We start from the raw sequence: 26239 nt of genomic DNA, 5'->3' as shown, positions 1-26239 counted from the left end.
TGATGATGTATTAGCTGTTGATTCTAATGCGCCTGTATCCATTTGAGTTGCGCCAAGCGTTATGGTGAGCGTGTGTGAGTGAGTGGTTGCTATTGCTGCGTCAAGTGAGTCTGACGACTTTGGTTTGCTGTGGGTAGATGGCGCCACAACAGCTGTACGAGGGTTAAAGGTTCATCGTCCGAGGTCATTAATGTGGCGAATTGAGATGCGAGTGGATAGAACCTGGGATATAGTGGTTCGCAGTCCAGTAACATGACCAGGATACAAAAGCAATTGCTCGGGTAGCGTAGTTGTTAACTGGCTTATATGCTATTCACTACAGACTCTCCCTCCAGTGAGTCGGAGGTGAGGCGAATGATATGGGTGTTGAGTGATGATGTATTAGCTGTTGATTCTAATGCGCCTGTATCCATTTGAGTTGCGCCAAGCGTTATGGTGAGCGTGTGTGAGTGAGTGGTTGCTATTGCTGCGTCAAGTGAGTCTGACGACTTTGGTTTGCTGTGGGTAGATGGCGCCACAACAGCTGTACGAGGGTTAAAGGTTCATCGTCCGAGGTCATTAATGTGGCGAATTGAGATGCGAGTGGATAGAACCTGGGATATAGTGGTTCGCAGTCCAGTAACATGATCAGGATACAAAAGCAATTGCTCGGGTAGCGTAGTTGTTAACTGGCTTATATGCTATTCACTACAGACTCTCCCTCCAGTGAGTCGGAGGTGAGGCGAATGATATGGGTGTTGAGTGATGATGTATTAGCTGTTGATTCTAATGCGCCTGTATCCATTTGAGTTGCGCCAAGCGTTATGGTGAGCGTGTGTGAGTGAGTGGTTGCTATTGCTGCGTCAAGTGAGTCTGACGACTTTGGTTTGCTGTGGGTAGATGGCGCCACAACAGCTGTACGAGGGTTAAAGGTTCATCGTCCGAGGTCATTAATGTGGCGAATTGAGATGCGAGTGGATAGAACCTGGGATATAGTGGTTCGCAGTCCAGTAACATGATCAGGATACAAAAGCAATTGCTCGGGTAGCGTAGTTGTTAACTGGCTTATATGCTATTCACTACAGACTCTCCCTCCAGTGAGTCGGAGGTGAGGCGAATGATATGGGTGTTGAGTGATGATGTATTAGCTGTTGATTCTAATGCGCCTGTATCCATTTGAGTTGCGCCAAGCGTTATGGTGAGCGTGTGTGAGTGAGTGGTTGCTATTGCTGCGTCAAGTGAGTCTGACGACTTTGGTTTGCTGTGGGTAGATGGCGCCACAACAGCTGTACGAGGGTTAAAGGTTCATCGTCCGAGGTCATTAATGTGGCGAATTGAGATGCGAGTGGATAGAACCTGGGATATAGTGGTTCGCAGTCCAGTAACATGATCAGGATACAAAAGCAATTGCTCGGGTAGCGTAGTTGTTAACTGGCTTATATGCTATTCACTACAGACTCTCCCTCCAGTGAGTCGGAGGTGAGGCGAATGATATGGGTGTTGAGTGATGATGTATTAGCTGTTGATTCTAATGCGCCTGTATCCATTTGAGTTGCGCCAAGCGTTATGGTGAGCGTGTGTGAGTGAGTGGTTGCTATTGCTGCGTCAAGTGAGTCTGACGACTTTGGTTTGCTGTGGGTAGATGGCGCCACAACAGCTGTACGAGGGTTAAAGGTTCATCGTCCGAGGTCATTAATGTGGCGAATTGAGATGCGAGTGGATAGAACCTGGGATATAGTGGTTCGCAGTCCAGTAACATGATCAGGATACAAAAGCAATTGCTCGGGTAGCGTAGTTGTTAACTGGCTTATATGCTATTCACTACAGACTCTCCCTCCAGTGAGTCGGAGGTGAGGCGAATGATATGGGTGTTGAGTGATGATGTATTAGCTGTTGATTCTAATGCGCCTGTATCCATTTGAGTTGCGCCAAGCGTTATGGTGAGCGTGTGTGAGTGAGTGGTTGCTATTGCTGCGTCAAGTGAGTCTGACGACTTTGGTTTGCTGTGGGTAGATGGCGCCACAACAGCTGTACGAGGGTTAAAGGTTCATCGTCCGAGGTCATTAATGTGGCGAATTGAGATGCGAGTGGATAGAACCTGGGATATAGTGGTTCGCAGTTCAGTAACATGATCAGGATACAAAAGCAATTGCTCGGGTAGCGTAGTTGTTAACTGGCTTATATGCTATTCACTACAGACTCTCCCTCCAGTGAGTCGGAGGTGAGGCGAATGATATGGGTGTTGAGTGATGATGTATTAGCTGTTGATTCTAATGCGCCTGTATCCATTTGAGTTGCGCCAAGCGTTATGGTGAGCGTGTGTGAGTGAGTGGTTGCTATTGCTGCGTCAAGTGAGTCTGACGACTTTGGTTTGCTGTGGGTAGATGGCGCCACAACAGCTGTACGAGGGTTAAAGGTTCATCGTCCGAGGTCATTAATGTGGCGAATTGAGATGCGAGTGGATAGAACCTGGGATATAGTGGTTCGCAGTCCAGTAACATGATCAGGATACAAAAGCAATTGCTCGGGTAGCGTAGTTGTTAACTGGCTTATATGCTATTCACTACAGACTCTCCCTCCAGTGAGTCGGAGGTGAGGCGAATGATATGGGTGTTGAGTGATGATGTATTAGCTGTTGATTCTAATGCGCCTGTATCCATTTGAGTTGCGCCAAGCGTTATGGTGAGCGTGTGTGAGTGAGTGGTTGCTATTGCTGCGTCAAGTGAGTCTGACGACTTTGGTTTGCTGTGGGTAGATGGCGCCACAACAGCTGTACGAGGGTTAAAGGTTCATCGTCCGAGGTCATTAATGTGGCGAATTGAGATGCGAGTGGATAGAACCTGGGATATAGTGGTTCGCAGTCCAGTAACATGATCAGGATACAAAAGCAATTGCTCGGGTAGCGTAGTTGTTAACTGGCTTATATGCTATTCACTACAGACTCTCCCTCCAGTGAGTCGGAGGTGAGGCGAATGATATGGGTGTTGAGTGATGATGTATTAGCTGTTGATTCTAATGCGCCTGTATCCATTTGAGTTGCGCCAAGCGTTATGGTGAGCGTGTGTGAGTGAGTGGTTGCTATTGCTGCGTCAAGTGAGTCTGACGACTTTGGTTTGCTGTGGGTAGATGGCGCCACAACAGCTGTACGAGGGTTAAAGGTTCATCGTCCGAGGTCATTAATGTGGCGAATTGAGATGCGAGTGGATAGAACCTGGGATATAGTGGTTCGCAGTCCAGTAACATGATCAGGATACAAAAGCAATTGCTCGGGTAGCGTAGTTGTTAACTGGCTTATATGCTATTCACTACAGACTCTCCCTCCAGTGAGTCGGAGGTGAGGCGAATGATATGGGTGTTGAGTGATGATGTATTAGCTGTTGATTCTAATGCGCCTGTATCCATTTGAGTTGCGCCAAGCGTTATGGTGAGCGTGTGTGAGTGAGTGGTTGCTATTGCTGCGTCAAGTGAGTCTGACGACTTTGGTTTGCTGTGGGTAGATGGCGCCACAACAGCTGTACGAGGGTTAAAGGTTCATCGTCCGAGGTCATTAATGTGGCGAATTGAGATGCGAGTGGATAGAACCTGGGATATAGTGGTTCGCAGTTCAGTAACATGATCAGGATACAAAAGCAATTGCTCGGGTAGCGTAGTTGTTAACTGGCTTATATGCTATTCACTACAGACTCTCCCTCCAGTGAGTCGGAGGTGAGGCGAATGATATGGGTGTTGAGTGATGATGTATTAGCTGTTGATTCTAATGCGCCTGTATCCATTTGAGTTGCGCCAAGCGTTATGGTGAGCGTGTGTGAGTGAGTGGTTGCTATTGCTGCGTCAAGTGAGTCTGACGACTTTGGTTTGCTGTGGGTAGATGGCGCCACAACAGCTGTACGAGGGTTAAAGGTTCATCGTCCGAGGTCATTAATGTGGCGAATTGAGATGCGAGTGGATAGAACCTGGGATATAGTGGTTCGCAGTCCAGTAACATGATCAGGATACAAAAGCAATTGCTCGGGTAGCGTAGTTGTTAACTGGCTTATATGCTATTCACTACAGACTCTCCCTCCAGTGAGTCGGAGGTGAGGCGAGTGATATGGGTGTTGAGTGGTGATGTATTAGCTGTTGATTCTAATGCGCCTGTACCCATTTGAGTAGCGTCAAGCATTATGGTGAGCGTGTGTGGGTGAGTGGTTGCTATTGCTGCGTCAAGTGAGTCTGACGACTTTGGTTTGCTGTTTGTAGATGGCGCCACAACAGCTGTACGAGGGTTGAAGGTTCATCGTCCGAGGTCATTAATGTGGCGAATTGAGATGCGCGTGGATAGAACCTGGGATATAGTGGTTCGCATTCCAGTAACATGATCAGGATACAAAAGCAATTGCTCGGGTAGCGTAGTTGTTAACTGGCTTATATGCTATTCACTACAGACTCTCCCTCCAGTGAGTCGGAGGTGAGGCGAATGATATGGGTGTTGAGTGGTGATGTATTAGCTGTTGATTCTAATGCGCCTGTACCCATTTGAGTAGCGTCAAGCATTATGGTGAGCGTGTGTGGGTGAGTGGTTGCTATTGCTGCGTCAAGTGAGTCTGACGACTTTGGTTTGCTGTGGGTAGATGGCGCCACAACAGAAGGTTCATCGTCCGAGGGTTGAAGGTTCATCGTCCGAGGTCATTAATGTGGCGAATTGAGATGCGCATGGATAGAACCTGGGATATAGTGGTTCGCAGTCCAGTAACATGATCAGGATACAAAAGCAATTGCTCGGGTAGCGTAGTTGTTAACTGGCTTATATGCTATACACTACAACTTCTATAGAGGAGAATAATAAAAAGTTCCAAAAATTTAATTTTTACACTGTCTCCGTAGCGAAAAAGTGTCAATAAAAATGTTTTCATAAATAAGCAATGAAATGTATAAATTCATCTATACTACTAACACTAACTTTCATGCTTCTGTCTTAAATTTTCCAAGGCATTAAAAGGCAAATTTATTGATTTAAACCATTTTATTATACCAATGACCGACCTTTGAGCAAGTCTTTCGTTGCAATTTTCAGGTATTATTCAAAAAAAAAAAAAATATTAAAAGAACGGAATCAAAAAATAATAAGGGCATATTTTCTCGCCATAAAAACGTCAAAGTTACAATTTCAAATGCGTAGTAAATTCTTTATGAACACTTTCGTCACAGCATATTTTAATACGCATTCCTACTCTAAAAAGATACTTTTGATTTTCATATATGATGGTCGGCTGCAAAATAAATCTAAGTTGCTGCTTTTTTCCATAACTGTATAGTAAAAAAGGGGCTGAGAATGTAGAAAATAAATCTTATTTTCTTTTACTATTACATATAGCATTTTCAAATCGTTTCTAAATAATTAAAATATGTCAGTCATTTAGAAAGTTTAATATTATGCCTATTATGTAAACAAAGAGTTAATTTTTTTATTCGGCATTCTGCTACTTCTCTATCTTAAAAATTCGATTTCTTAATTTTCAATTTCATTCTTTATAAAATTGAAGCTGCAATGGGTGGGTGTTTAAAATGAATGATATCATACGAGATCAACAAATTTCTTTTAAATCAATGTAATTGGCGGCTGTGCTTTGTTTATGACAGTTTTTATATGTTGAATAATTTGCATATTTGAAGTAAATATTTGCATCTAAATGTGTGACTCATACCTCTAAATTTCAAAATAATCACATCTCTATAGATTTTGTGGATAGAAATGTGAAACTTTATGTATGCATAGATGAATGTAAGGGAAACAATTATTAATAGTTACTTTTGCATTATGAAAGACTTTTACATTTTTAAATATTAACACCATATGAATACAGATTACCCCTATGAATTGGACTGTCTCTTATTTTTAACAGAGATACGCGAGTGTTCCATTATTTTGAGATATCTGAACTCGAGTGATCTTAGAAATGAGCCGGTTAAAAACCAGAGTAATACATTTCTAAAGCAAATACAGAGCATCAGCTCATAAGAATAAAATAAGAAAGCCTATTTTTTGTTATGTGGTAGCATAAGAGAAATATATTACTTAAAATGTGCGTTTCAGTATCCCGAGATTACCACTTTTCAACAATTCTACATGGCTAAGGGGTGGGATGTGGAAAGATGAGATTGTTTCTAGAGTTCTTCTCATTATTTGACTTTGATTTCCTTCCCATTAGATAATTTATCGTTTTTTCCCCCACATGTATGCTAGTATCGTTTTTGATCGTTCTATTTTATTGTAGCAGAAAATTGCATATTGATTGATTATAAGCTAATTCAAGCTGCAAAAACTTACAGAAAGAGACAAAAAATGTTTTATATAATATCATTAAATGTGAATGAGATTATTTACCTTTGTTAATCTCACAATATCATAAAAAAAATTCAATAAAAAATAAAGAAAAACACCGAAGAATTTATTATTATTTCGTAAAAAAAGTTAATAATCAAATTTTAAGAACAGAAATCTATAATTTATTCATCACGATTCAGTGTTTTTATGTTTAAAACCTCAAAGTAAATAAAACTTACTTTAAAGCATTTTATTGTGAATTAGTATCACATTTCGACAGTATTAGGCGTTACCTGAAGGTTTTGCGCCTCCTAATCTCTCACCTTTTATTTTAAGGCATCTCCTTCTTTCGTCTTTCCTCTCACCCTATTTTGACTAAATAAACACATCCTGACGCATGCGCAAAAGCACGGGGGTTTAAGAATCCGAGATTTAATTTAGTTATATTAAAGTCCCATTGTAAAGCAACACTAGGGCTATTTTGGGAAGGACCTCGTAATTTTGAACAGCGATCAGATGACGAGGACGACACCTGAGCTGGAACCCCCCCCCCTCTCCACGCCACAGGGAGGATGTTTGGCATGACGGATTTAACGTGCAACAGACCCCCTTACACGATGGTTCTTCGGTGGAATGGGATCTCGAACCTGAAACCCTACGGATCACAAGTCGAGACCTTGCCACCAGGCCACCGCGGCCTCTAAGAATCCGAGAATAAACAGTATATGTATGCTTTTATTCTTCAATTAGTTCTGTTTTATCACTACTTTTATCTTTTGCATATACGTGATAAATATTGTATGATCAATAGTTATTGATACTATAAATCTTTATGTTAGTAAGATTCATAATGTCATTTCCCAATAACAAGAACTATAACATACAGATTCAGGTACAAAATATTTTTATTTATTTATATCTTTTAAATGATAAAAGAATAAGTTTTCGTAACTTTTAATCCTTTTTATTACCATCAAGATTAGAATATAGAAAGCATGTTGATTCATCATCATGTTTTCAAAGTTTTTATCATTTCGTAGCCAGTACTTCCATTTCCTTACTAATTAAAAATTATACTAATATTTTGAAAAAAATAATTTATAAGTTTGTTTTCATTAAAAAATGCAAATGTAAAGCAAGTGAAACTAAAGATATATAGTTTTAAGTAAAAGTTTATTTTTGAATGAAATTTCAAACATTTGTTTTGAAAAAGAATAAAAGAACATTACCAAAATTTTGCTCTCTCTATATATATTTTAAGAATTTTTCACAGACATACATATAAAAAAAAATTTACATAAAAAAAAGTCATTTTTTTCTATGAAAAAGTCTATATTTTACAAAAATATTTTAATTCATAAGCATTCACTAGCAATTTTCTTAAAATGATCTTTTCTACGGGTACTTTTCGATGATTGCCTGAATCCAGTCAATTTTAGCGGAAACTTTGCTAAATGTCACTTTGTTTGATGGCATGGCACACAAACCGGACATAAAGTTGTTAAGAGTGGCGTAACTGGTATCTCCCATGAGGTACCATTTTCCTCCGAAATTGCAAACTAAAGGACCTCCACTGTCTCCCTGTTGGAAAAGACATGAAAGTTAGTGACATAAACAAAACAAAAATATTGCAACAGTTTAAATTTAATTTCTGATTGAAATGATTAATTAATATCAATGGTTTTACTTACATGACACGGAGAATTGAAGTTTCCTGGATGATCAACACAAATTTGATGCTCTGGGTCGAAAGGGCAATCATCTTGGGATAAAACCCTCTGCATTGCTTGCTTTAAAACATGAGAAAATCCAGAGCCTGAGCAAATAAAAAAATTGGATGATAAACGAATATAACAACAGAAAATGTTGGGTGATTTAAAACTTGACGTATTTTATGATGAATGTGATTTAAAACTATTCAGAGAGATGGGGAATTCAAAAGCATTGAAAAATCACTTAGCAAACCTTAGGCGGATATATCAACCAGATGAGCTAGAGGTCGTTGATAGACAGATTTGTAATTGAATCGAATGCAATATGTTTAAGCTTTCGATATTGATGTAATCTTATCTCTAGCTTATCGATAATTTCAGCGATTTTTCCCTTTCATATATGCAAAGAAGTGGCATGGGATATCTCATGCCCCACAAACGGCATTTCAGAATACTCCCCTCACTGAATGCATGCTGATTTTTTGATTTGGAAGATTTAATTAGAACTTGGAATATTCTTTTATAATGAACCTTGATAAATTAAGGCAATTTATTTACAAATATAAATCAATTTAAAGAATGAATCAATTAAGTTTTGCAAATTTGATCATTTTCCATACTTAGCATCTTGTACATGGTAGGTTTTGTAATAAAAGGAAAATAATTTCTTGCGATAAAACGTATTTGAAAATTCTCTAAACGCGAATTTTAGAAGAATATGGAATAAAATAAAGGAAGTATGAAATTTTTTTATTATTATAATACAATCCCTATTTGTGCTGCTTTATGTATCAGGTTAATAAATATCTTTTAATTATTATTAAGATTATTTTCTTTCGCACATTTTTCCTTGTGGAATTAAAATGAAAAAAAAAATCCCATGAAAATATTCAGATGAAATAATAAATTATAGAAATATTATAACGAATACAAAAACCTGAATTAATAAGATATAATGTCAGCTTCAGAATATGTCGCTGCATATATCCATCCAGGAACTGCATTACACAAGTAGTCCTGAATGACTTTTAAAGGAAGTTAATAGTCATACAGGAGTCAATGTCATCTTTTCAATGAAAGTATGACCTAATGTTAAAAGTCATAGGAGTCCCCATAAAAATCAGAGGAAAGAATGACCAAATATTAAAAGTCATAGGAGTCAAGGGTATCCTAACGCCATCCTTTTTTACAATAAAACTGTGAAAGATTTACAGAGGTAATGGAAAAATCAACCACAATGATTCAAAACCATTAAGGTCAAGGGACTGGGTGTCTAAGGGAGAAGTGTGACATGTGTAACAGAAGTGTTATATATTTTAAACCACGTCTTGTCAGATCTGGCTATATTGATTAGATTGTTGTAATTGTGGGAAATTTTACCATTAAATGAAAAAAGTGTTTGTACACTAGGGTGCAAATGGTTAACTAAATCGTCCAAATAATTTCTCCCATTAAATCGACCTTCTGAAGTGATAGAGGACATGTGGAGAACCATGATTAGGGAAAAATACTTTACAGCTGGTCGAAGGCATTCCGGATCATAATCTTGTGAAGGTGTCCTTCAGAAAGGCATATTTATTATGGAAAATCGTATGAATGATGATCCATCAAACCATATCATATTCTTCCATGCGTTGTTTCAAAATGTTTTATCATCATTATCCCATTTAAGAAATGTTTTGGTTTCACATCACTTAGAAGAGACTTTGGAATTGCTGCTTTAGCCATCGGGTTTTTTTATTTTTGTGGAATCTCAAATTCCGCTTATTTAAATCGGAATTTGCATATGCAGCATTAGTTCTGCTATCAACTTTTTTTGGAGCTCACAATCCATACTTTCACTACGCTTTAACTTTCGTTCATCATTATTCTTGGCTGAAATTATTTTCCTTTACCTATAAATATACAGCCATAATTATTGATACTGTAGCTCGAGAAATATCTGTAATTTTAGTCGTTGTGATTATCGATACACCAACCCGATCTAGAATCTCAGAATTTGAACTTATGTAGTGCATTAAAAAATCAAGGTTTATAGTAATTTGTTTGATACTTGCATACAAAAAGTGTTGGTAATACTTATATACAAGTCAGTAATATAATCAAACACAACACAAATTGTGATAAGTGTTTTCGTTTTTTTTCTTCTTTTTTTTTGTGTGTGTACTCACTGTGGCTAAGAAATGAATTGCACCTTTATGAAAATTTCGTTGAAGACATGCCTGATTATTTTTCAAACAGAAATGTTTCATTACCTCTTGTTTCTCCCCATCCGGTGGTATAGCATTTCTCTCCCGGTTTTAGCTCCCATCCTGAGTTTGGCAAGCATGCAGTCTTCACTGTGTCTGAGAACTGAACTGGTGCATTCAGTTTTATTAAAGCAATGTCATCATAAATTCCAACACGATTTTGCAACTAAGAACGTGTAAAAATATCATATTAGAATAACTGATAAAACAATAAATGGTTGTTTATCAATTATCAATCTTATATATAAAAATGAATTTGTGTTTGTTCGTATTTTATGCGCTGTCGTACTATTCATCCGATTGTTATAAAACTTTGTCACCTTATTGCTTGCACTTACGAGAAGCTTATAGGCATAGCAGAATTACTATATCTAATATATAAAAGTGAATTTTTGTTTGTTCGTATTTCATACGCCGTCGTACCATTCATCCGATTGCGATAAAACTTTGCTAACTTATTGCTTGCACTTACGCGAAGGTCAAAGGCATAATACAATTATTATATCTAATGTATAAAAATGAATTATTTTTATTTGTTCGTATTTTATGCGCTGTCGTACTATTCATCCGATTGTTATAAAACTTTGTCACCTTATTGCTTGCACTTACGAGAAGCTTATAGGCATAGCAGAATTACTATATCTAATATATAAAAGTGAATTTTTGTTTGTTCGTATTTCATACGCCGTCGTACCATTCATCCGATTGCGATAAAACTTTGCTAACTTATTGCTTGCACTTACGCGAAGGTCAAAGGCATAATACAATTATTATATCTAATGTATAAAAATGAATTATTTTTATTTGTTCGTATTTTATGCGCTGTCGTACTATTCATCCGATTGTTATAAAACTTTGTCACCTTATTGATTGCACTTACTAGAAGCTTATAGGCATAGCAGAATTACTATATCTAATATATAAAAGTGAATTTTTGCTTGTTCGTATTTCATACGCCGTCGCACCATTCATCCGATCGCGATAAAACTTTGCTAACTTATTGCTGGCACTTACGCGAAGGTCAAAGGCATAATACAATTATTATATCTAATGTATAAAAATGAATTATTTTTATTTGTTCGTATTTTATGCGCTGTCGTACTATTCATCCGATTATTATAAAACTTTGTCACCTTATTGCTTGCACTTACGAGAAGCTTATAGGCATAGCAGAATTACTATATCTAATATATAAAAGTGAATTTTTGCTTGTTCGTATTTCATACGCCGTCGTACCATTCATCCGATTGCGATAAAACTTTGCTAACTTATTGCTTGCACTTACGCGAAGGTCAAAGGCATAATACAATTATTATATCTAATGTATAAAAATGAATTATTTTTATTTGTTCGTATTTTATGCGCTGTCGTACTATTCATCCGATTGTTATAAAACTTTGTCACCTTATTGCTTGCACTTACGAGAAGCTTATAAGCATAGCAGAACTACTATATCTAATATATAAAACTGAATTTTTGTTTGTTCGTATTTCATACGCCGTCGTACCATTCATCCGATTGCGATAAAACTTTGCTAACTTATTGCTTGCACTTACGTGAAGGTCAAAGGCATAATACAATTATTATATCTAATGTATAAAAATGAATTATTTTTATTTGTTCGTATTTTATGCACTGTTGTACTATTCATCCGATTGTTATAAAACTTTGTCACCTTATTGCTTGCACTTACGAGAAGCGTATAGGCATAGCAGAATTACTATATCTAATATATAAAAGTGAATTTTTGTTTGTTCGTATTTCATACGCCGTCGTACCGTTCATCCGATTGCGATAAAACTTTGCTAACTTATTGCTTGCACTTACGCGAAGGTCAAAGGCATAATACAATTATTATATCTAATGTATAAAAATGAATTATTTTTATTTGTTCGTATTTTATGCGCAAAGAAAGAAAATAAATATCATTTAAATTTATAAATTTATTTAAGAAAATAAATATTATTCTTTCTATCAGCTCTAATTAAACAGATTTCAAAAAAATATTTCCAAAATTATTCCTTTTGCGGCAGCAACGCCTCGGGTATCAGCTAGAATTTAATAAATAACTACTGCAGCGTTAATAAAATATCTTCATAATCTAATGCTAATCAGGAGAATAGTGACATGATGTAACTCTCGAATTTAATGTGAAGGATTGTAGATTTGAGGCTGAGCTCTATCGAGAAATCTGCCGTTTACACAGGTTTAGTGCACGGTTAGTTGGTTGGAGATTAGAAATCCACTTTTTGGTGTAATGTGAAAGTTTAGTAGGAGTGATGGCTCTGGTATCGTGGTTCAAAATTGCAAGATGTGCTCCAAATTAACTTGCTGTTGCTTCCCAGTGGAATGTGAATTTAGCTAAATCATGTCGGCTCAAAAAACATAGTTGATTTGAAAATATAAGATTTAATGTAAAAACGAGTCGAATGCTTAAAATATTCAATTTATGCATGAATATGTATAATTTATAATATGAATACACAGCTCCTTATATGTTTTCGAATTCATTTTCTAAATGGAATTCATTTGAGATCTTTGAGTTCCTTTATGTATGAATAAAAAAACGTACGTCTATTAAAAAAGTAAGAGTTAGTCGTGGATGAATTTTCTCATTAATTATGGCATTAGAAGGATCAATAGTTGAGATCTAAAAAACAAAGATTACATTTTTTTAAAAATGATCTTCGAAAAAATTTCTTTTTTCTCTATCATTTTTGCTTTAATCTAGAAGTTAAATGAAACATTCATGGCAGGTGTTTAGCTTAATAACGACTTAAATACACAAATATCTTATGAAATAAATTTCCTATAATTTTTTTAAAGAAAAAAACTTTATTAATTATTTTTATTTCACATATAAACTAGTATTGAATTTTTTCTGCTTTTTCTTGAATTCAACTTTAGAGGAGAAATTGTTTAATTAAAAATAAATTTCAATCTTGTAGTTCCATTTTCTGAAATTGTTTTCTTCTTTAATTCTTTCAGCTGTAATGGCATATACGTTCGGGTGATCAGGCTTCATTCTCTACCAGGTAAATGAATTCTACTTTCACATGGAAGAAGAATTTATTTACCATTACTGTAGAGGAAAATTTTTTACACGGGATTTAAAATTTTTATCACTCAAAAGTCGAGCCAACATGGTTAAAATCCTTTTATGATTGCTATAAGATTACTTCTACTAATATAGAGAAGAAAAAAATCATATTAGTAAAGTTCAGCTGTCAAAATGATTAACAACAGATCTTGGAATAAGCTACTGTAAAATTTATAATTCTCTAGATATAAAAATGACAATTATCACTAACAGTACCGAAATGAATAAGCAATTTTTTTCCAAGACAGAATACCGTCCAAGGTAGATTATTAGAACTTATTTCACTTGTACGATATCTTAAATATATACTAACAAAATAATCTGAAATTAAAAACTGAAATATATACTAAGCTAAAACTAAGAGTAAGGTTGTTAAATTTTGAGAAAGTTCATTTTAACGGATTAACTAACATTTTTTTTCTAACTGAAATAAATAATGTACCGCCAAATATTGTATCTCAGACTCTTATAGACAAGGGGATCATTTGGCTGCTGTACCAGAATAATTTTTTACTCTGATAAGGGCTTGATGAATGTGTTATACTAGTATATTTTTCCTCACATTGAAAATAGCTGGTACAGGTCTGCATTTTTCTAATTGTATAATTTCCTACTTCTATATAATTAAGTTGTTCTGTATTCACCTGATAGATAGTTTTACTTTTCTATTCTGTTATATTTAAAAGGTGTTATTAGATGAGAAAGAACATTAGGAAAGAACATCAAAATGTTCTCACAAAGACGATCAAAGGGATTACAGATTTAATATTTCGTGAAAGAATTTCCGCGTTTCTTTTCCGCAGATCAGATTTAAAAGAGTATTTTAAGATTTTAACTTCTCGTTATCTAAGGATTAATACTTACCCTATCCATTTCGAGATTTGGATATCCAATGATCTTCACAGCATACCTGATTTGTTCCCCTTTGTCTTTTTTGAATTTATGGTGCATTCCCATGTGAATACGATAATAATAAGGATCAGCAACACTATAAAAGAATAAGATTTATTAGATCATAAAGCATTTTTTTTATCAGAAAAATTTAAGCCGGATATATTACAAGAAATTATTGTGTTAAATGATTTTATTTTGAGAACTGGAATCTTTAGCAATTACAAAGCTATTAGATGTTCAACTTAATTTTTCAAATAAATAAACAATTTTATTGATTAAGAAGGAAGAAAAATAATCTATACTTATATATAAAGCTCAATGTGTGTGTGTGTGTGTTGGCGCTCTACAGAAAAAACCATCTGACCTACAGCTACCAAATTTGGTACATGTATACCTTGGAGGTCGGGAATGTGCACCTGGAGTTCATTTTTTTGAAATTTTAATCATAATTTTAATTATTAATTAAAAACTAACTTTCCCGCCAAAAAAATCCTTTCATTTTCCCCACCGCCAAATGAGTAAAGTTTCAGTTTTTTTTTTCCAACAGCAATGAGGCTAGGGCTAACATTTTTCGGCCGATTACTTAAAACGATTCTGTTTATTTTCTTAATGTTTGATGCATTTAAAATTAAACATTGTTAATTAATCGATCTTTCAGATTCATTTTGAAGTACTTTTGAATTAAAATAAAACAGATTAAAGGAAATTAAAAATTTCTAATCTACATAGCGTTACCACAACTGGCGTAGAAAAATTCACGCATTTGCGTTACCGAAACTGGCGTTGAAAATTCACGCATGCGCATTGTATTCTGATTATTTACATTTCAACGGAAGCGGACTCAATTTAAATTATTTTTAGTTTAGTTGTATGCTTTTGTAATTAAACTGTATTTATGTTAGTTTAAGTTCATCGTTTTTTAAGTAACTTTTTTAATCTGTTTTCGACAGATTATTTTAAACGATTCTGTTTATTTTCTTAGTGTTTGATGCATTTAAATTTAAACATTGTTAATTAATATACCTGCTCAAGATGAATCTGAGAAAATTTTTTTGACAAATTCTTGAGATATTACATAAATTAAGAAAGATATTCTTTAGTGCCCATAAGGTTTAAATGATCAGTGACTCTGTTTTCAGTAATCATATTACAAAAAAAAAATGCTTTGTTTCAGTAAAAAATATTATTATATTAATTGCAGATTAATCCTTTCCACTTTAATTTAAAGCATAAATTCTACGGGAGATAACAGAAAATTGGAGAGATACAGATTACGCTATGACTGAAGGCCTTTATAATATTCTGAGTGAATTGAAGTTTTAAAATATTTTAATGAAGAAGCTATTAAAGTAGGAATTACATAAAATAGTTAATTATTAAAATTTTAACGAGCATTAAGATTGGCGAACCGGCTGGTCGCCAAAGGCAGCTAGTCATAAATAAAAGAACAATTTCAAAATCAAGTACAAAATTTTTCTAATACAGTACACTCCCGATTATCCGCGGAATTGGGTGGCGCGGCCGCCGCGGATAATCCGAAAAAAGCTGAAAACGGGTATAGCAAAAGAGAAAAAAGTCATTCCAACTTTGAAAAATTGTTTTATGTACAATAAAACGTAAAATAAACAGCAGGAAATGTTTAACTAACGCTTAATATTTTAGTATATCATTCAAAACTAACCTAAAATGCATTTTGTTAATGAAAACAGAAAAGTGCTTTGTACTTACGAGAGGCGTCAATTATACACAGAAAAATTAATACATATGTACTGTTTTAATACTGTAATGTATTATGTAATTACAAAAGCATAACTGTAAAACTACACCTTTTTGAAGAAACCAGTCATTTGTGTTTGCTTCTTGCTTTGGAAGCATTTTCTTTTTGCTTGGAAACAAAAATACTTAAGTGTGGCAGGCGCGGATAATCCGCTCCGCGGATAACCCGCCCGCGGATAATCGGGAGTCTACTGTATTATTATTTTAACACACAGATAAAAATTGAGAAATAACGTAAATAAGTTACTTCTAAGGATTAAAAACTAGTAAATAGTCTAATACGTTCAATAATATAAAAATGAAGACAAATTAACATGCCGAAAAACATCTTACATGGCATGCAAGTATAATTAAATACAAAAATAACATCTGAGAAAAAGAAAAAATAAATAAAACTGAGCTCATATATATTTTTCCATTAAAAAAGCACAAAAATTTCCAAATTTAAATTTCATTTATAATAATAACAAAACTTACAATTTCCCTGTTATTTATTTTCCTGTTTAATTCTTTTTTGTTTGCATTTCTAATTTTTAATTTTGCCACCAGTTTAGTAATTTTAAGTTTCCACTTTTGTAAATTTTAAGATCTTAATGATATATTTGCATATGCTTAGTTAAATGGAAATTAACTTAGGAAATTAAGGAAAATAAATAAGTAAACGGCATTAGGTCGATTAGAAAACTAAATGCACTCTATTTATAATAATAATATAAATAACCCAATATGAGTTAAATAATGTTTTTTTTAAAAATAAGCTCTGAGTGCTACTTAGATTTTATTCAGAATCCTTTAAACCTTTACTTCCTTGAAAATGGTTTTAGGAAACTCGATATTAGTTTTTGATAGTTATATTTAGTGCATCAATGTAGGATTCAAAAACATTATTTCAGTTTGTGGAACATAATCACATATAAATCATACTTTATAAACAAATGAAAAACACCTAAGGATTTTTCGATGTTACAATAATAAATTTCAGGGAATTTTGTGTCTTTCATTGGGGGATTTTCTAATTTGAAAGACAGTTTATAAATATTCATAATTTTTCCTTAATTAAGAGAATGGTAAAAAAAAAAAAAAAAAAAAAAAATCGGGAATACATTTTGACATCAAAGTCCATGGTTTCTGCGGCTGTTTTACTTTACATTTTTACTAGTAAGTCACCAAATTTTTATTATTTTGAAATAAAAATAATTTTTTTTGAACATATCATTGTTTACTTTTTGTAGTACTCTCACTAGTCACTCTGTAACAATTTTTGACTAAACAATTCCGAACCTTTTTTGAAAAGAAAGTCAGATTTTGCAAGACTCTATAACAATTTACATTTCGTACTGTAATATTACAGATTAAAGATACTACGAGTTAACTGAAGAACATAATTTTTGTTATGAATGATAAGAGGTATAAGGCACATTAATAGAATTTTCGAAATAAAACAATTTTAAACATGGTTTTGAATTTAACTTTAAAATTCTTAAGAAACCAAAATTAATGAGACATTTTAGTTCCTAATAAACAAGTTTACAATTGTTTTTTAAAACATAATTTTGTTTCAAATAAAACAAATTATGATTAGAAAATTTATATAGATATTTTTAAACCTATTTTTATTCAATTTATTTTTTAAAACTTTTTTGACTTTTTTTCGATTTATAATTTATTTAAATGTTTTATAACTATTTCTGGGTATTAATAAGCATACTATCAAAGGAATTAAGAATGATTTATTAAAATCATTGACTATGAAAACATTAATAAATATAAGAATTTAGTTATTTTCGAAGTTTTAAGTTATTTAAAGTTTTAAGTTATTTAGTTTTAAGTTATTTATTCTTATTTTTCAAAATTTTCTCTAATTACAGCAAAATTAAAATGAAAATATTATTAACTAGAAAAACGAAAGAATTTTGTGAAATTATTTTTTTCTGACTTATAAATGTTTGGTTGTTTTTGAAAAAAATGTTGGTTTTATATATGCTGATTTCATTTCTGTGTTTGAATTTTTAAATCCATAATTTTAGTTTACCTTTTCTGAACACATGTTTATCGCAAAATGTTAAAAATCAAACACATTTTATTCAAATTACGTGGAATCATTACTGTAAACTGTAAACCAAAAATATCAAGTTAATAGAAATAAGAATCAATTTCTAAAATTATTGATTAGAAAATTTTTGAAAATATTAAAAAAAGAGAGAAAAAAAAATCATAGTTTCTAAAGATTCACGTAAGTGCTTTGAGAAAACATTTTTTTTCTTCAGTGCTAAATTAGATATCAAAAGTTAGATCTTTAATTTCACGAAGTTTATTATGAGGATCATTCAAAAAATAATTTGGTGAATAAATTCTGAATTCGAAAAATGGGAACATTGAAAAAAAAAACCTAAATTTTATGGAAAATATTAAAAAATTTTAACTTTAAATTTCTGAATAGGTGAAAATTTTAATAATCTGAATTTTTGAACAGTTTATAGCAACTATTTAAAAATGAAACAAATATTGTCAAAATTGTATTGACAAATGAAAAATGTTTTTGGGTACCAAACTCCTTTAAATGTGGTTGGATCTCTTACTGAACAATATGTTGCTCAATTTTACATCTGTTGATTTGTTGGCGTTTAGCACGCACGTAAATTTAATGCAATTTAGATATGTAATTAAATTCTAATGTGTAAATTGCTAACTTTAATAATTTTTCATTATTCTAATTGAATAATATACACGGTGAATGCACACTACAATTTTCAGTCGTCGAGGACCATTTAAAAATTGAAAATAATTGGATGCTATTTGGAATTATAGGCAAAATTCACCATTTTTAGAATTACAAATATTTATCAGTAAGATGTGGGAACATTGAAAACCGCTACTTATAATCTAAAATTCATACTTGCTGTAAAATGATCCTTACCAAAATTTTATTACAAAACTATTACAATTATTATGAAAAATTTATAAATTTAAATTAAAAAATTTTGTTTGTACACTTTAATGTATTTTTGTGTTTATTCGAAGACAGTTAACTAATTTTTTAATAAATCTAGATTCACTTTGCTTCATACATAACATGTAACATGTATACATACATGTATTTACTGCAAATTAAATACTTACTACTTAAAACAATGTGCAGCTGTCAGGACCCATTGCGAGTTAATAAGTGCCCCACCGCAGGAGTGGGAGTTGGGTTCGATATAAAATAGTTGCAGAGACACCTGCCATGGCCAACTATGAGGTACCGCCTCTTCGCCCCCGACAATACGGTCTGGAGATTCGAAATTGACTCTAGGTTTTATGGCGGGCATACCGCAATCTTTGGGAGTCACCACTTGATGATCTGCAAAAATTTATGAATGAATGATGGAACGAAAGTAACCTATGTTGCCTTAACAGCACTACTCGTTTCTGTATCTAGAATCGTGATAGACAAACACTAATAGATTAAAAGCTCTGAGTTTATAATTTATATTGTATTTCATGATTGAGGAAATATCTATGAGCAACACTTAGTCTGAAACGAGAAAATATGCAACAAGGAACATACTGCAATTTTCTTCATCTGTGCCGTCTTCACAGTCATCAATTCCATTGCATCTAGTACTTTCTGGAGCACAATTTCTGTTTTTGCACTTTATATGGTTTGGTGGACATTCCTCTGTAAATATAAAAATAATTATGAATGTTGAATAATTTCAGTAGATAGTTGATATTTTTTACAGTTCAATTACAAAATTCTGGTATTGATATGCAAATCAGATAGAGAAGCGAGGAAAATTTTAGTCAAAAAAAATTAAAATAAAAATAGATTAATTAATATTTTGAACAATTAAATACACAAATTCTTAAAGTAAGTGAGAAAACACTATATATATATATATATAATGATACTTTAATATCTAATTTAATCCAAATTAATTTCCTAATTTTTTGTTATTATTCGACCTATGTCAAAGTCATTCTAAAGTGTTCTCTTGTTTCCTGATCCCATCCCATTTTTTTTTGTTTAATTAATTCAACTGAAGCGCCATCAGTTCCACGTGCCAAGTGAAAATGATTCCTCCGACACGTGGCGGAAAACTCATGTTATATAAGACCAGGGATAGTTTATTTCGTTCTTCTCTGACTTCTGCTTTTGTGTCTTGCTGTGGCGGACGTGCCTTGTCCACGTCTCTGCTTGTAAATAATTATGCCTTCCCGGGATGGACATTAAAGAGAATTTTAAAATCCAAAGAATTTAAAAATCCAAAGAGAATAAAAATTCAAAAGTAGAAAATATAAATGTCAAAGTTTCTTCAATGACTTCGAACCTGCTTTTAAAAATTAAATGCTTACATATATATATATACAGTATGGGCCAAAATATACAGTACTAAAACGCGCGCATCTCGAACACCTGTTTGCGTTTGTCGACGAGGCATAGCTCCAGGTACATGTGTTCGCAGTAGTGAAAAGGAAGTTGTGTTGTGAGTTGTTGTTCGAAATGGGTCTTTCGAAAAAGTATTTATAGTTGAGCATTATTTCCGCTTATACGGAAGTGGTCTTGAAGGTGGACCGAGTTTGAAAAAGGTGGCAGAACAATTAATTCCAAGAGAAATTTAATAAGACGGCACCAAGTAACACAATTATGCTGTCTATTGTTAAGAAATTTCGCCTTTCTGGTAGTGTACTATGTCAACGGAAGGAGAATGTTAAAAGAGAGTATGCTCACATTGTTAATATCCAGCGAGAATTGTGCCTGCATCATGTAAAAACATCATCTCATGTTTTGTTTGAGGATATGTTTGAGAATCTGCGTGAACGATATGAACACTGTCTACAGAGAGGCGGTGCACACTTTGCACACTTACATTATACATACCGTGGTTAATCAACATGCTAATAGTGTGCATGTATGTATGTAAATTTCTTTTGAGGAAAAATAAACTCATAGATGACAATAATCTAATTTTGTTCCTCTTTTCATTTTGGTACTATGTAATTTTGTTCATCTTTTCAGTTCAGTACTGCATATTTTGGCGCATACTGTATCAAAGGATTTGTAGTTTAGTTTTGTTAGAAATACATAATTATTTATATTTTAATAAATAGTCTTATAGATTTTACCCATATTAAGTGCTGCTTCGTAGAAAAGATGGAATCCTCTTCCAGCCCCCATGTGGTCACTTCCGAATTTTAGTCTCATCATTTTGTCACCTTTTTCGGAAAAGATGGGTCTCGGTAAGTCAGTGCCGCAGAAGATACCCAGAAGTTTTCTTTCATCCTCTCCGAGGATCTCAAGCTTATCTTGGCTACATCTTCCTGATGGCTGGATGTCTAAGTCTATGAAAGTCACTTTTACTCTCTGAAAAAGGATGGATGTATACCTCTTTCTCATAAGGAATAGTGACGATTTTTTATTTTTTTATTCATATATGATAAGGATTTCATGGAACTATAAATCCTATCTATTTATTATTTGATTGAATAAAGAAAGTTGGTGTCCAACTGAGAGAATATAAAGGACACCACGTCGTGAAGAAGTAATGTTGTAGTGTATGAAAATATAAATACAGTAGACTCCCGATTATCCGCGCCTGCCACACTAAGTTTTTTTTTTTTTTTTTTTTTTTGCTTCCAAGCAAAGAGAAAATGCTTCCAAAGCAAGAAGCAAACACAAATGACTGATTTCTTCATAAAGGTGTAGCTTTACAGTTATGCTTTTGTAATTACATTGACGCCTCTCGTAAGTACAAAGCACTTTTCTGTTTTCATTAACAAAATGCATTTTAGGTTAGTTTTGAGTGATATACTAAGATATTAAGCATTAGTTAAACATTTCCTGTTGTTTATTTTACGTTTTATTGTACATAAAACGATTTTTCAGTTGGAATGACTGTTTTCTCTTTTGCTATACCCGTTTTTAGCTTTTTTTTGGATTATCCGCGATTTTTGTTATCCGCGGTGGCCGCGCCACTCAATTCCGCGGATAATCGGGAGTGTACTGTATTGTTATAATATTAATAAAGGATGCCACATAATGAAGAAGTAATGTTAAAATATATGAAAATATAAATATTAGTATAATATTAAGCCCTGGAAGTCCTTGAAGACTCAAATGAATGAATTCTCACATAAAATACTGACTTGATATATCATCCAGTGCATCAAAGAATTAAATCCTATCCAGAGGCAAGATTTTTTTAAATAAATCTGCACCCAAGGTTTTTTTTTTGAAAATATGACCAGATTATCAGTTGAGAAATGAAGATGAGAAAAGAATTTTTTTTTTCAATGGAGCAACCCATTGAGATTTTTTTTTGGTGAGGGAGAAATGCAAGAACTATATTTATTTATTGCAATATTATAAAAACGTTCCTTATAATACGATAACTAATGGTATGGAATATTTTTAATGGAAGACTATTTGTAGAACACTATGCAAATTATGTGCTTATGAATATTTACGAATATGTCTTGCAAGAATGAATCCGATATATGAGATAATATGCAACAGTTTTGGCTTTGACAAATTAGCTTGAAAAAAGAAATTTGTACGGCAAAGTGAAAAATAAGTCAAAGATTTTAACACTTCACTTACATAATTTTCTGGCAAAAGTATTTCATAATTACATCCCATATTTGCAGGATATTCTCCTTCGGCATATCTTGGACTGTATATGTGTCCAGTTGCGTTGACTCGAGCATCAAATCGATGTGTATCGTAACAGTATATGTAATTGGGATCTTTTCTATAATCGTAATCGTCATCGTCACCTGAAAATTTTTTTATCAAAATTAAAATATCAACAAGCTTCATTTATATTATATTTCCTCATTTATAAAAATAAATTCACAATTTCAAATAAAAATTCTAAAATTAGTCACCCAAGCCTTTGAACACTCGCTCATATTTTTAGAACATTAACAACAGAGTCATTTTTAATTCCAAATTATTAGATAATTACTCCTTATTTGCCTGCCTGCTTGCCTCTTCTGATAACAAGAAAATAAACATAATATTTTTTACATAAAATATTTGAATAATAAAAAAAAATCAATATTTTGCTTAAGTATAATATTTTTATTATGGACATGACTTAAAATGAATCAGAAATGCTATCATACTCATGGAATATATCTGACCTTAGCTTTTAGGGCTCAGATTTATATATAAGATACAAATACCACACAAACAGAAATATATACATATACAAAATTATTTGAATTTTTTTAATATATTCGGTGTTACTTTCTTCTTTTAACATTATTTAAGAAAATACAGGAAGCAGCCACTGTGAATTCCAAGAAAGCTTTAACAAAAGGTAAATTTGAGTATTTTTTATAGTACGAACAATAACTTTTAATCTATACTTACTGCAATGAATATTTTGAAATTCTAACATAATAATGAATATAGAAGCAAAAAAACATAAAGTTTCCTTCATTTTTAAAGTCCTGAAGACAATAAATGCAGCAATTCTTCAGAAATGTTTTCTCTTAATGTTCTAGGTCAGAAACGGATTAAGTTTTTAAGACACATGTTGAATGCGCTATCGGTTCCTACCAGAAATAAAACATCTGTTTACATCTATTTCTACAAAAATAGTTCGTTTACTGTTTTAATTTTTTTTTTGTTTAAAAATATTGTATTTCTAGAAAAAAGTACTTGTTCAATCAATGTACGAAATTTCGTAATGATCTTCTTTTATATGTTGAACCTTTTTTTTAATTGTAACCACGAAACTAATGTTTTTCCCCTGTGATATTCCTTATATAATTTAATGCTTATCAGTATTTTCTATCTTTCTAAAACTTGTAGTTTTTATAAAAATGTTAAATCTTTTAGAAAATCGCACTATTATTACAGTGTTTATAGGATGTTTATTCCGATTATGGATCAAAGGCCAATTTCTAAATCATTAAAGATAGACCTCCAGGTTAAAAAAAATGCTTTATATGAGGTAAAGAATAATATTTTATGTTGTTTGAATTAATACATGCGCTTCTAAAAATACAAAAAATACTTATAGTTTCTATTAGTTATATTTTCTGTCACAATAATATTACTACACGTTAACTAAACCTATTATTAAAACTGCCCGAATCATGTAATTTTGATACCTATATTTTTATATAATTTGAATAGAAAATTAGAGGAAGATATGCCTATCAATGTGCACTGGTTTCTCAAGAGGGCCATTATTTGTCCTAAAAATGAAGTTAAAAACGATAAAGTAATATTGTGAAGCAAAAATTTAAACTTAATACATATTTTTTAATTCTTCTTCCATTGATACATAGCTAGAAAATAATATCATGTCCATATTGTATAAATGCATGAATGTATGTATATCACATTGTCATATTGAATTATTTAAAATTAGAATTCATTTTCCCAGTTAAAAATAGATTAAATAACGAAAACAATCATGTTTTTAATTGTTTGAATCAACAAATACAAATTTTTAATTTCCTGCCAGCATTATTTATATATGGTAAAAAATTCTTCACACCCTATATTATGTTTATCTACCATAAACTTGGCGCAACATAACTAAACGTGACTCTTGTGCCTACCAACCAACCAATCAGCATGCAATATTAAAACTCCCATTGTTTTATCCTTAAAATTGACCGAGTAATAACTATTTAAAGGAAATGAGGGTTGCAAATGAATTTAGATTGGGTGTAATTATTAGTCTTTGAAAATGTAATATGTTTCACGAAACGAAAAATATTTTTGAAGTTTCCTTTCATTTGTTCTAAGATTCAAAAGAAAAACGTTAAACAATTCTTTAGTTCATTGGAAAAAAACTTGTGCATGAACATCATCATGACACGAACTAGATCTTTCCGTTGATAAGTGAAATATTATTTAAACTAAGATTATAAAAATAACGGTTTCATAAACTTGAATTAAAAGTCAGTTTGCAGCGATATTTGCTTGAAATGACCTCCTTCGATTGTAATACAGACATGTAGCCATCAAATGAATTCTTCCTGTATACATAATTTAGCATTGTTATTGTAGAAAATTTACATCAGTAAATACAATCGCCATCGTGTAACCACCGTCATCATCAGAGGCGAAATCTTAACTTTTACAGACAGCAAATGTGACAGTTTTTAAATTAAAAAAAATTAATTGATTTATTAATGTGGGATAGCTAATTTATTGAATTTTTCCTTCACGATCCAAACTAAAGGTCACTGTTAATATTTTCTCACACAAATTTTTTTTTATAACATGTGTGTGGCATGGTATTTTGTTTCTGTTAATGAATTTGCTATGTGTTCCATCCAAGCTTAGTGATTAATCTTCATTTGAGTATGCGTGAATGTAGTAGATACAAAAGATTCCATCGTAAAAAAAAAATTAGAATGTTATTACATATTTACATTTAAAGTGTACTACGAATAATAATTTATTATTTATTTAATAAATTATTATTTGTAGTAGTATAAATTAAATAATAATTTATTATTATTTATTTATTATTTAATTTATATTTATTATTTTATTTTTCGTATTCTGCCAATGTGTATGATATTTCCTATTACTTATTTTATTAATTATTTTGCAGCTATCAGATCTGAGCTATCGTTAACAGAAAAATAAGTAACCCAGAATGGCGCATCTTCTGGTCTCTACTAATAATGAAGATGAATGTATGTGTCGGCTCTCTACAGACCAGACCTTTTGATTTACTGTTAAATTTAGCACATATGTATCTTGAAGTGTAAAAATGTGCATCTAGGTGCGAATTTTTGGAATTTTAACTAGAATTTTAATTAGTTAAAGGAGTTTTTCCGTGATAACTTCCAAAATATTATTTCCGAAGACGAATTTTTCATTCTTTCAAAATTTAAAATTGTCTTTTTAATTATTCTAATTTGATTGTCGTGCAATTTTTTAAAATTTTGACAAAATAACAAAAATATTTTTTGCTTTATTTCCAATAATAGATTTACTGGATTACGTTTATCTGGAGTTCAAATCGTTTTCATTAATTTATCAAATATTTAATCGAGTATTTTTTTCCATTGTTGAAAGCTAAAGAAGAAGGATACCATTTAATATTTGTATTTTTCTTTAATCTATAGGAAAAGAGTTTCTCTAATCTCTTATTGGTTGCAGTTTGCAGAAAAAGATTATTAATTTCACAAAAATAGTCACGCTGGCTCTCTTTAATTTTAAGAAGACCTGATTAAATGGGCCTTTTACATAGATAATTTGCCA

The 26239-nt window shown here is 32.4% G+C and overlaps 1 protein-coding gene across 1 annotated transcript; it reads right to left on the bottom strand.

The window, feature by feature from the left end:
- Positions 1-7531: 7531 nt before the first annotated feature.
- Positions 7532-23495, bottom strand: LOC129961686 (chymotrypsinogen B-like). Its single transcript, XM_056075221.1, has 9 exons — positions 23375-23495; positions 22598-22773; positions 21124-21361; positions 19565-19675; positions 19135-19357; positions 14209-14332; positions 10251-10410; positions 7975-8099; positions 7532-7864 (listed from the first exon to the last, which is right to left on the bottom strand). The coding sequence occupies exons 1-9, from the start codon at positions 23442-23444 to the stop codon at positions 7679-7681; spliced, it is 1413 nt and encodes a 470-aa protein (XP_055931196.1). The 5' UTR covers positions 23445-23495; the 3' UTR covers positions 7532-7678.
- Positions 23496-26239: the final 2744 nt, after the last annotated feature.

Source organism: Argiope bruennichi, chromosome 2 (genome assembly GCF_947563725.1).
Source record: "Argiope bruennichi chromosome 2, qqArgBrue1.1, whole genome shotgun sequence".
Lineage (NCBI taxonomy): Eukaryota > Metazoa > Arthropoda > Arachnida > Araneae > Araneidae > Argiope > Argiope bruennichi.
Note: the sequence above shows the minus strand (reverse complement) of the source record. Positions and strands in the feature narration are given on the sequence as shown.

Coding starts and splice junctions, on each gene's coding strand:
- LOC129961686 (XM_056075221.1), bottom strand. CDS start 23,444: ATGAAGGAAACTTTATGTTTTTTTGCTTCTATATTCATTATTATGTTA. Junction 21,362..22,597: donor TACTTTTGCCAGAAAATTAT/GTAAGTGAAGTG, acceptor ATCCTTTTTCAG/AGAGTAAAAGTGACTTTCAT. Junction 19,676..21,123: donor CGAAGCAGCACTTAATATGG/GTAAAATCTATA, acceptor TTATATTTACAG/AGGAATGTCCACCAAACCAT.